The sequence below is a fragment of the Rattus norvegicus genome, chromosome 4, assembly GCF_021556685.1.
Source record: "Rattus norvegicus strain SHRSP/BbbUtx chromosome 4, alternate assembly SHRSP_T2T, whole genome shotgun sequence".
In the NCBI taxonomy this organism is placed as follows: Eukaryota; Metazoa; Chordata; class Mammalia; order Rodentia; family Muridae; genus Rattus; species Rattus norvegicus.
In genome coordinates, this window is record NC_141537.1 from 117,122,699 (window position 1) to 117,134,897 (window position 12,199).

General features: G+C 50.4%; 1 protein-coding gene across 9 annotated transcripts in view; it reads right to left on the reverse strand.

Moving 5' to 3' along the window:
- Positions 1-310: 310 nt before the first annotated feature.
- The window catches only part of Tet3 (tet methylcytosine dioxygenase 3), a 96,922-nt gene continuing 85,033 nt past the window's right edge, over positions 311-12,199 (reverse strand). For 6 of the 9 annotated variants that reach the window (XM_087659766.1, XM_087659764.1, XM_087659765.1 and 3 more), the window contains 3 exons: positions 11,736-11,873; positions 8,380-8,716; positions 311-7,830 (listed from right to left, as the gene is read on the reverse strand). In XM_087659766.1, the coding sequence (XP_087515892.1) occupies positions 6,047-7,830; positions 8,380-8,716; positions 11,736-11,873 (2,259 nt within the window). In that variant the 3' untranslated portion in view covers positions 311-6,046. The remainder of the gene's footprint in view (positions 7,831-8,379; positions 8,717-11,735; positions 11,874-12,199) is intronic. The other 3 variants (XR_015686713.1, XR_015686714.1, XM_087659767.1) reach the window with 2 other exon arrangements.

Genomic DNA, 12,199 nt, shown 5'->3' on the forward strand with positions numbered 1-12,199 from the left:
ACTGACCCGACTGCGTCAGAGCCATCAGAACCCAGCAAAATGCAGTGGCCTTAGTAGCTGTGAGGTGGGAGTGTGGACAGGAATCCAGATCGACAGGAGAGGGGACAAAGCAGAACCAGGGCTGATGAGGGCTAGCTGCTCCACAGCATGGTCTGTGACCCCATCTACTCAGATGCCAGGTCCCTCACTGCCCTGTCAGGCCCCATTTAGATCTCTATAATGTATTTCAGAAGGGCAAGACTACAGGGTACCTTATGTCACAAGTTAGTTCTGGTTCAAGGTGAGGGGAAAGAAAAAAGCTCACACAGAATTTGAGTGCAAAAAATAAATATAAAATTTATTAAAACACCCACAATATTTTAAAGATGCCAGGAGTAATACAGTTCACAAACCCAGTTGTTTGTGTAAATTATAATAAAATACAAATCAAAAAAGGATACATACTTGCAATTTCTAGGCACCCTAAATTAAATTTACTGAAACACTGGGGGAGAAGGAAAGGGGAAGGAAGGCGGTAGCTCAGGAGACAAACCAATAAACTGGAAGGAAAATATTAACAAAAAGGTAAAAATTATACAAAATAAAATTATCAGCATAAATTTACTGTACTAAGATATCTACAGTTTAATAATACACATCCTATTGCCTTGAGACATTGCAAAAACCTACCATTCATCCATCAACCCCAGATAAACTTCATTTCAAGTAGCCACAGTTTACAAAGTCAAGACGGAATATTCAAGTATGGTTGTTAAGTTCACCTCCATTGGAAGCCAGGTAACCAAACAGGAATTCAAAGAGATAAGAAATAAAACACATCCAAAAGGTACAAGGGTTCTAGATCAAGTCTAAAGCATTAGTATGCTGTGAGACAGCCGGTCCTTGCTTTTTTAAACACAAGAACAATAAATGACATCACTCCTGTCTCTCTCCCCCTACCCCCAAAAGAAAAAGAAAAAAATAAAAACAAATCTATATTGGAATCAAGAAAATTTAGGATGTCCAGATGAGCCAATTATATCTGTCCCCATGTGAAGAGTGAGGGTTCCCCCTGAATGACGAGCCGTCAGAGCGAGGGGAGCATGACTGACAGCCTACAGAAAGCATCCCTGATATCAGAACAGAAGCAAGCGAGGAGCAGGCTGAACAGCTCACTGATCCTCAGGCACGAAGCCAGAACCTGGCTTCTGTGCTGAGGTCTTCCCTCAGGTGAGAAGCCTATTGCTTTGCCCTCTCAGGAAGGCGGCGCTCCTGGAAGCAACTATTTGCAGATGGGTAGGAGTGGGCTATGAGCCTGGGCTGAGGTGTGCACCTCAAAAGTGTTAGTTTGGTCCAGGGTATGTGGTGAAGTTGGCCTGGTAGGACAGCAGATGAACCAGGTGTTGCGAAGGGTTTCAAAGGACAGCAACCATGACAGAAAGCTCAATGAGATGGACAGAGGAGATTCACATTTTATTCAAAAGCAAAACTTAAGATAACTGAAAAAAAAAAAAAATCTAACCACACTACTTCCCTTCGGCACTCTGCCATTTTACTGCTCAGGAATGGACAGAGCGACCCCAGATGTGTCTCGGTCAAGGAAGTCAGCCCACCGACAGCCTGTGAGTATCATACCCTCATGGAATCTAAGTTGTCACAATGTCCTGTTTTTGAGGTATTTTTTAAAAAAAAAAAAATTGTGACAGTGGATGATGTAAAAATGGAGCTTCCTGTCGAGTTCTTAAACTTTACGTCAGCTTATGTGGACACGGGGAGAGGTTTAGCACCAACTAAAAGCGGCCTTGGTGGCAATGAGGGACAAAAAAAAGCACCTGCCTTTAGTCTGAGCACCAGGAGCTACCAATGAGCAGCAAGAACCCAAAGTCTTGCCCATCCCATCCCTGCGGGGGCCAGGTAAAGGTGCTGCCCCTGGACCACAGCCTATCCCCCTCGAGGGTTAGCACCCTGGGACACAAGAGAATACCTGATGTACAAGAAGTGGCAGGGGTCCTGCCTCTCCTTCTCAAAGCCACCATCCCCTTTCTAATCTGGCCTAAGAAGATAGACAAACCCACAGTGCCCGCCCAGACAGGAGGGCCACTGCTGTCCTTGCACGGAACAAGCTGCCTCCTCCGTGAGCCTAGCTTTGAACACCAAGGGGAACAACAAAACACCAGACCCAGGACGCTGCTCAGAGCAGACACAGCGCGGTAAACAGAGGTCTACAAAGACAGCACCAAAAGAGGAAAGAAAAGCCGAGAGACGGAGCCCACCTCGTTTTTTTGGTTGGTTGTGGTTTCAAACGTTGATAGCACCTCAGGGAGACGAGATCAGGGACAGTCACATTGAAACACCATAGCACCATTTATTAGACCATTTCAATTCATAAAAATGCTTCCAAGTCCAGAAAACACACTTGAGTAACAAAAGGAAAGAGACTGGTTGAGGCACATCAGGGATACATCAGTTTTCCACCAGCTTGGCCTTGCTTTGACATCTGAGGCAGCCACGTCTCCTCGCTCTGTGACACTGGGTTTTCAGCTACTGTCAACCACGCTCACACATCCACTGCCATTAGCTACGGAGCCACAAAGCTCTGCTATGTCTGTCCTTACCATTTAGCACGCGAACAACCCCTTGCTCTGCAAACTACTGCTTCCTTAAGCAGCAGGCGGGAGGGCCAGAGAAGGCAGAATCCCTTCCCATGTACCAGGGCCACCAGAGCAAAAAAGCAAAGCAGCACCCGGGAGGGCTGGGCTGGGGTGCTCAGCCCCCACTGAAGACCAGACTTCAAACTAACCCCCTCCCCCAAATCCACGTGACACCCTCAGCGGGGCTACTGACGGGTGGTTTCTCCAGCTAGCACCAGTTATCCTGTCAGATCCTGTTGCAGAATGACATAGTCTAAAAGAAAATCTCTCGGGTTAGAACTTCGAAAGTCCTCTTGCACACAGCAGGCAGGGAGAAGAAAAACAAAGAACAAAGAAAGCTGGGGGTGGGGCATCAAACGCTTGCACTGCATGTGGACCGTGGAGACGGACGGACAGACGGACGGGCACACAGGGAGCAGACTCCGAAGCCATCATCTCCCTAGTTAAAACGCTACTCTTGGAACTCGCTCATGCCGTCAGGTTCTTGAGTTGCAATGGCTTTATTTTTTATTTTTTTTAATTTTTCTTCTCATGATAAAAATGTCTTGTCAATCATCTTCAGGACTTAAAAAAATGATAGTGCCAGTAAAAATAAAAAATTTGATTTTTCTCTTTAAGAAGCCTTCAGCAGCAAGGGATGGGGGATATAGAACTGTGCATAGTTACGTCTTAAATACACGTCTAAAGCATGCTCATTTCAACGACAGATTTGAGGTAGGTTATATATGTAGTGTGTGAAAATCAGCACGGGCTCAAGCACAGCTACAGCCCTGAGCCCTGAAACAGAGCTCGCTAGGACCCGAAAGGCCAACGTGGAGCACCTCCTGCCTCACCTCACGGCAGCCTGTTTCCTGGCCCAGAGCTTATGAACGAGGCTGTGCAGGCTTGGGGGATAGACATCACATGCTTTTTTAGCTTGTACTGGTTTCTCCATTCTTCATCTAATGGCTTTGCTACCAAAGGGTGAGGAGGATTGGAGCATACTGAATACACGTCAGAGAGATCCACACACTGCCGACAACAGGATCGCCTGGGCCACGCTCAGGACCTTGCAAGCCAACAGCCAACCTGGGGCTTCCATGGGCCGCATATGCGGTCACATTCTCCAAATGCTTTGTACAATTATCACTATTTAAGATTCTTTAAAATGAAGTTTTTCAAGGCACCCCCGCATCTACCTAAGCACGGAGTCAGATGAGACCTGCGGAAAAGCACTGATGCGATTTAGGCAAAATAGCATTTAAAGGACCCAGCTCTCCCTCAAAACTAGAAAATTAGCATGCGCCTTAAAGACTCCGCCTCTTTAGCTTGTCAAACAGAGGGTCAGAGGCTTTCCTATAAATCTGAATTCTGAATAATTCTAAGTCCTGATAAGCTCTTGGGTATTTATTTCAAAAGCAATAATAATTTCATTTTTTTGTCCTGTAAAATAATTGCCACTTTACAGAATATGGTAAAGGTGGATTGACAAAGCATTAAATATTCAACTACTATTTACAGTTTCTCCCACAATTACATGTTAAAATGTACTTTTTTATTCTTTTCAAGTTGCTGTTTAAATCTAGGCAAAAGTGCTTAAAAAAATCTTTTCACTATTTACAGTTAAAACCAGACCACAAAAAAAAAAAATGCTCAGGACACCTTTTCGCCACTCTCTGCCAGCGCTTCCGAAGGGCTCTAGTCAACACCCGGCCGCTCGGCTCTTGGCTCTGGCACAAGGCACCACACGAAGCTTGGGGACTCGGACTTGCCTTCCGAATTGTCACGGGATTGCTACGCTCAGTTTATGAAGACCAAACCTGGCTATGACCACGAGATAACTGTCTCAGGGCTTGGCTGCCACTCTGTGTGTGTCCTGATGAAGCCTCCCCCCACTCACCACACACGTCCTCACGAGCGGCCTGACAACACGGCCAAAGACATCTGAGAACAAACCCTCCATGAGGACTGACCTGCTGCGGACAAGCACCACCTCCACCTGTCAGGCCCGACCTCTCTCTCTCGTCGATGTCACAGAAATTAAAGCACCAACATTTCTCATTTTCAAAGAGCTGAATGGATGCACCAGGATTTTAGAACGGGCGTGTTACAGGGGAGGTGGAGAGGGGAGAGGGAGGAGAGGAAAGATCCATTGGAGAACTGGCCCCCTCGAAGGAGGAAAAGCATAGCAACCTGTTTGAAAACGCCTGACCCTGGCACTTTAAATGAAGTGTAGGCCATACCCTGCGAGGGCTGGGAGGACTGCACCATCGTCCCGTGTGAAGATCCAGGAATAAGGCCGATCGATGCGTGACCTGCCATCACACTGGCTTGCTGAGCTCTGGCAGGATGCCACCTGCCCTGAGGGTCAGAAAAGTCCCAGCACAACACTACAGCACCAGGTTCCAGCACCGCACACACAGCACCGCAGAGAGCGCCCCGCAGAGCGCCACACAGCACACTGGCTCTTCACAGCTTGGGTTCAACTTCTCGTTTCTAAAGATACAGTAGCCCTTTTTCAGTATCGACAAACTTTGGGGCGATTTTAAAGAAAATTGCCACTAAGCTCCCTTCCGCCCAATACTCACCAGCTTTATCAACGGGACGAGAAGGGCTCCTAGGAGCCTCTCGACTCCTGCTCCAGCTTGAGGTGCTGCCTAGCGAACCAGGACATCATATGACTTGATAAATAACGGACAGAGAGGATTCAGTGTGGAGACTAGCAAGCTTGAAGCTGTCTACTTCCAACCTGGTTTCTGGGGACATCTAACACCAGCATCTTCAGGCCAGGCCCCCAGATGTCTGCAGCTTCCCCCGTTCCACAGAGGAGAACGGGGTGGTCCCAAAGGCTCCCTAGCCTGTGGAAAGGGATAGACCAGGGCTCCATGCTAACCTTGGTTTGTGGGGGCAGATGGCTGGGAGAAACTGCAGCTCCCAGGAGGCTAGGCTCGACAGGCAGGAAGTGCTGCCGGCCTGTTCTGCCCACCTGTAACCCATTACTATTGTCGCTTTAAAAAATCCAATAAATACGTATTTTAAATGGAATTTAAAACTACGCTCCTTTGTGAAAGGACACTATAAACTTTCTTTCCATTATTGTGATATACAAGGATAAAATTTTAAAAACAAAAGGAAAATAAAAGCCCCCCAAAACAAGGGGAAAAAAAATAAAACAACGTGGAGATATAAATATTAAGATCAAAAAAAAAAAAAATCACCCGACAGCCGTAGTTTCTTCAAAGTGCTGGGGAAATAGAGGAGGGAGGGCGGGTCAGTTCTGAGGTTTGGACCATAAATACATATATATGATAAGCGTATCCATATATGTAGATATAGAGAGACTTCTGCACCCCCAACCCGCCCCCGGGCATGAGGGCAAAAGCACCACAGAGCAGCTCGGGCCGGGCCCGACGCTGAGGTACGCTGGCTCCTGGCACCTAGATCCAGCGGCTGTAGGGGCCAGTGACCTTTGTGTAGGCGTAAGAGGACACGGTGACTGCCGAGTCTGTGGGCATGGCCAGTGCCTGCCGGGTAGGAACAGCCCCCTTCTTTTCTTTGTGCTGGGGCTCAGCCACCATAGCACCCCCCCATTTTCGCTTCTTCCCATAGAGCTTGGCCTCCTGCTGGCCCAGGCCCAGGCGTGCGGCCTCCTCTTGCCGCTGCCGCGCTCGTTCCGCCAGCTGCTTCATCTTGGCCTCCCAAAGCGCCAGCCCATGGTTGGGCTGGTTGAGGTTCTTGTGCTGGTAGAAGACCAGCGAGATGCGGGTGGGGTGGCAGCGGTTGGGTTTTTTGAGTGGTGTGGTGGCATGTAGCTCTCGACGGGCACACTCAATGAGGATGGAGCAGTGGGCGGGGGCCACAGCCACACCACCTATGTTCTCGTCCAGGAAGTTGTGTTCACTGTCCGACCACAGCTCCTCCTCGTCCTCTTCCACCCCAGGCCCAGTCTTCTCTTCCTTCACCACCCCCTTGCTGAGGGGCTCCTCAGCTGTCCCCTCCTCCAGACTGAAGGGATCCCATAGCTTCTCCTCTGACTTCAGGGCCCCAAATAGCTTATCGTTGGAGCTCAAGGGCATGCCAAAGGCCTGCCAGGCTTTCTCCAGCTGGTTGGCCCCTGGTGTGGGAATCCTGCCCTCCTCCACCTTCACAGGATTCCACAACTTGTCTTGGAACCCAGGGCCACCTTTCAGGGAGGAGTTGAAATCCCCTGCTCCCATCCCCCATGGCTTCTCAGGCAGGCTGGGACCAGACAAGGCCGAGGTACCATTCCCAAACTTGCAAGGGCTCCATGGCTTGCCTCGAAGCCGTCCTCCGGGATGCGGGGCTGACTGCTGACCTTCACCAGTGAACAGTCCCCACTGGCTATCTGGGAAGTGTGAAGGGGTGAGACAGCTGGCCCCAAAAGAATTGAGCTTGTCGGGAACAATGGTGGGGCTTTCCCCCGAAGGGAACACTCCCCAGTTGCCACCTACACTGTTAGTCCTCTTTGGGGACATGCTTGGGCCTCCTGAGTACTGTCCCCACAGATGACCGGGTCCTCCATTCTGAGATGCTTCAGGCAAGGGCGTTCTACTCATCTTACCAGAGTCTCTGGGTACGGCCTCAGCCTGGGTCAGAGGGTCGACTGGCTCTTGCTTGATGGATCTGTTATAGCAACCGGAGCTCTGAGCGAAGGGAGAGGGGTCCCTGGATGCTGGGTGGAGCTGGGGGACCTTGGGTAGCAGATATTCCTTGGGGCCTGGGTAAGCAGGCTGCTGGTGGTGAGGGGCGGGGTGGTGGTTGTCTGTGGAAACAGCCTGGCCAGGCAGCTCGGCAAACTCAGCACCACCGTAGGCCGGGTTCAGGCTGTTGTGTAGAGCATGGAGGTCTGGCTTCTTTTCAAAACTGCCTCCGCCGCCCCCGTGTCCCCAGGCACTGGGACCCAAGAACTGGGAGGGGAAGACAGGGTTGCTAGATGGGAAGCCATAGTAGCCGAAGGAAGGAAGTGTGTACTTGGAGTGGAAGCCGTTGACGGAGGCCAGGCCAGGCTGTGCGTAGCGTGAGTGATAGGAATACACGCTGCTCATACTGTAGGGGTCAGAGGGCCGGCAGCTGCCCAGCACCGAGTAGCTCTCCACCACAGCATTGCCGCTGTACTTGAAGGAGCTAAAGTGGTTCTGAGGCTCCACCTTGAGGGAGGGCTTCAGGGTTTGCTGGGGCAATCCACCCTGCAGAGACAGGCCTGGGGAAGGCAGAAGGGAAAGTAGGAGGTGAGGCATACGCCAACAGCCTAGCTAGATCTGGTGCAGAGGGCAGAGGCGGGGCCTCCTTCCGTGCCTGAGAAGTGTTCTTTCTGGAGAGGCAAGATGGATGAAGTGCTGAGGCGAGCTCAAGCCTGGCCTGGACTCGCTCCCTGGGCTCCCCACTTAAGACTCCCAAGGTGCAGAGACACGGCTCGTGCAGAGTCTATGTCTTCTCCACCACCACTGACCCCAGAAAATGCCTCCATTTCAGCTGAAGCCCATTTTCCCCAAGTGTGGGTGTGGAGTTGCAGCAGGAACTGCTGCCCGGAGGACTGAAGCTCAGGTACTCACAGCCCACTTCCCACCTGTTGGCTCTACAACAATGGCCTCTGTCCTAGACACGTAAGAGCAGCCGACTGCTCTGTCCAGGGTGCTTCACAGAATGTCGTTCTGAAGGACAGAGTGAACCACGTCAGGACCTTGCTCTTAAGTGGCCAATGTGACATGAGGCGAGGGTAAGGTCCCTTGAGGTGGTACCCCTTGCTTACCTGGGTCAGTGGTGACTCCAGCCAACTCCAGGGCTTCCTGCTTGATCTTCTCTGGTGTGCTTAGCTTCTCCTTCTGCAGCTTCTTCTTCTCGGCCGCCGCCTTCCTGGCTTCCAGCTGCCGTTGGCGGCAGGACTTGGCAGGCTCGGGCAGCCGCCGGACCTCTCTAGGGAATGCTGTGAGTACCTGGATGGCCCCACTGCTGACCTTTGCGTTCTGGTTCTCCTCACTGCCAAACTCATCCGTGGTGGCCATCTTGTACAGGGGTAGCACATGCAGCTGCTCATCCTCGGGGATCTGGCCCACGCAGCGATTGTCTTCCTTGGTCAGGGTGCAGACCTGCCCACACAGGGAAGGAAGTTATAGGACTGGAGTCCATGCCCCCAAACCGTCACCTCCACACGGCCCTACTGCCAGCCATCTTCCCTGTGCCATCACACTCTCCTGCTGCAAAGGTTCGAGACACTAACAGCCAGAGCCTGGAGGCAGCTTGCAGAACGCTCACTTGTGTTATCTCCTGTTCCCAATGTGGCTGAGCTGGGGGGGCTAGGGAGGCAGCTCTGTCGGAAGCCCACCCTTGCCTGCACTGCGCCATATCAACAGACTGATACCTTCCCCTGAATCCTGACCACTCAGCTTGGTTGCCTCTAAGGTCATTTTATTAAAAATGACCTCAGGAAAAAATAGTTGTAAACATTAGTTACATATGCATGCATGGGTATATGATACTTTTGGGTAACGAAATAGGACATTAAAAAAGATTTATTTAATGTATATGAGTACATTGTTGCTATCTTCAGACACACCAGGAAAGGGCACCAGATTCCATTACAGATGGTTGTGAGCCACCATGTGGTTGCTGGGAATTGAACTCAGGACCTCTGGAAGAACAGTCACGGCTCTTAACTGTTGAGTCATCTCTCCAGCCCCCATAATTTACCTCTTTTCTTGCTTATATTCCAAGTTCAACTGGCCCTTAGCCTTGTGCTTTCCCTTCCCTAGCACCCCATGTGATAAATAGCACAGAGGTCAACTATAGCGGAGGGTCAAACATGTGGACAGATAGACCATCTCTATCCCTAATCACCTGGGGGCTTTACAATGTCAAACATGGCAAAATGTCAAACAGGACATAAATTTGGGGCACCCTCAAGGGTGAAATTAAGAGGCAAGAGAGGGGCTGGAGAGATGGATCTGCAGTTAAGAGCACTGGCTACTCTTTCAAGGGTCCTGAGTTTAATTCCCAGACACCACCACATGGTGGCTCACAACCATCTGTAATGGGAGCTGATGCCCTCTTCTGGCCTACAGGCTCTGTATGCAGATAGAGCACTCATACACACAAAGTAAATGTAAGAGAGAGACAAGAGAAACGGGAAGATGTTCAACCTCTTTAGCTAGGAGAGGCCCACCTCACTGAGTCAGGCAGGTGGACAGGACCCTATGCTGCAGGAAACTAAAAAGCACTTAAAGCCTGTGACTGTCACTGTCTCGATGCGGGGAGCAGGGGGTGGCGCTCCAGAAGAAGCCATTTCTGCCCTGAGCTGCAGGGACTCCTCATAGCATATGGATGGGAAGTGTGACTCATCAACTGTCCATCTGTGGGGGAACTGGCTAAAGAGCCGATATCAGAGCTACACATGAAGCTTCAACATCCACTGACACAGAAAGCTGGTTAAGAAAGGCACACCTCATGGAGGAGTTAGAGAAAGGATTGAAGGAACTGAAGGGGTTTGCAATCCCATAAGAACAACCATACCAACCAACCAGAGCTCCCAGGGACTAAACCACCATCCAAAGAGTACACATGGACTGACCCATGGCTCCAGCTGCATATGTAGCAGAGGATGGCTTTGTTGGGCACCAGTGGAAGGAGAAAGCCCTTGGTCCTGCCAAGGTTGGACTACCAATGCAGGGGAATGTCAGGGTGGGGAGGCAGGAAAGGTAGGTGGTTGGGTGGGGGAACACCCTCATAGAAGAAGCGGGGGGATAGGATAGGGGGTTTATGAATGGAAAACTGGGAAAGGGGATAACACTTGACATGTAAATTTAAAAAATCCAATAAAAATTTTAAAAAAATTAAAAAAAAAGCACACTGCAGGACAGCAGGTAGACTGACCCCCATGTAGATGGAGTTTATATAGCAATGTATGGCCATGGTCAGACACACAGCTATAGAAGGGATGGCTATCACATGCTGACTGTAGTGCTCTAAAGATTTCAGAAAAGTTTTTAATTATATGTGTGTGTTTATGTCCATGTGCATGTATGCTGTATGTGTCACGAAGGCTAGAAGAGGGTACCAGATCCCCTGAAGTTGGTGGCATTGCCTGAAGTGGTTTGCTGAGAAATAAACTGAGGGTCTCTTGAAGGGTAGCAAGTGCTCTCAGTTGCTAAACCATCTCTCCAGTCCCCAACTCTCTAAGTTTCTGTAAGCAGATGGCTCAGTGCATAAAGCTACTGCTGTGCAAGATGGAGGGCCGGAGTTAGATCCCCAGGACCCACATAATAAGCCAAGCACAGGTGGATCTCATCTTACTGGCTACCCAGCCTAACCAATGAAAGAGTCTGTCTCAAAAATAACACTAAAACCTCGAGGGATAGACAGCTTCATAGGAACACCAGAGATTGACCTTTGGCCTCAAGGCACACTCACATGCACAAGCATGCACAGCTGTCCACATGTGCAGACACACTTGTGTACACACACATGCAGAGACTTTAAGACATGAAAAGTTTTAGAAAGTTTTGCTGCTGACAGTTAATCTTTAATAGTAAAGAGTACAGGAGTGTGGGGGTCACATGACCTCCTGGTGCTCTTGCTTTCTTGCTCCCCACTGTCCCCACCTCTTACTGTTTCTGTCCTTGAGGGCCTGCCCTTTCTAGCATGTCAGTCTGGGCCCCCAGCCTTCTCCTACGGTCTCCCCAGTCTCTGCAGTCCTGCCAGTAGCATCCCAGTTCCCCCGAGAGTGTCTCTGCCTCAGTCAGCCCTGACTTCCCATCTTGTCCAGCACACGCATGCCTCTGCAGATCCACTCATATTCTTCAAACCCCTCTGCCTGCTCCTTACACAACCCTGCAGCCTGGCAGGCATCTCAAGGAAGACTCTTCCATTTTTCATTCCCAAACCTATCTTAGTTGTTTTGTTGCTCCTTAAATTCACACATATGAGGCTCTGGTTCCTCATATGCCTCCCGTCACTGGTCCACCTACTACTGTGAGGGTTTTCTCTGAGGAGAGGCAGGAGCAGACCCCTCTAGCCAACACTACCTAGGACTCTAAGAAGCCACTCTACTTCCCTCCTTCTAAGGAGTAAACCCATCAGCTGGCTCCTTCCGCTGGTCCCAGGCTTCCTTACCACAGTGCACCCATTGTAGAGGTTATGTTGGTCCTTGTGGGCGTGGGCACAGAAGTCCATGCAGGCTGTGACCCCAGAGAAGGGCCTCCCTTCCTTCAGTCCCAGACGGCAGTCGATTGCCACGTCCTCATTGGTCACCTGTGTGAACGGCCAAGGACAGCTGTTCAGAAAGCCTAGGTGACCGCCCCAGGGGCTGCACCTGGGATCCAGATCTGAGAAGCAGGTTAAGGATCACAGCTGTCTTGTGAACCTGGCTATGAGAGGCCCTGGCTGTGAAGGAATGGCGCTCTCCTAGGTTAGCTCAGCTTGCTTGCCTAGACAGACAGGAACTCAGTCTTCTGCAAAGGAAGCTAGGCCAGAGGCACTAGAGACTACCAGGGAGGGCAAGATGGGAGGTGGGGTAGACTCTCTAAGTAAGGAGTCTTATCAAAGCACACAATGGCCCCAGGAGACCTCTAGCCTGA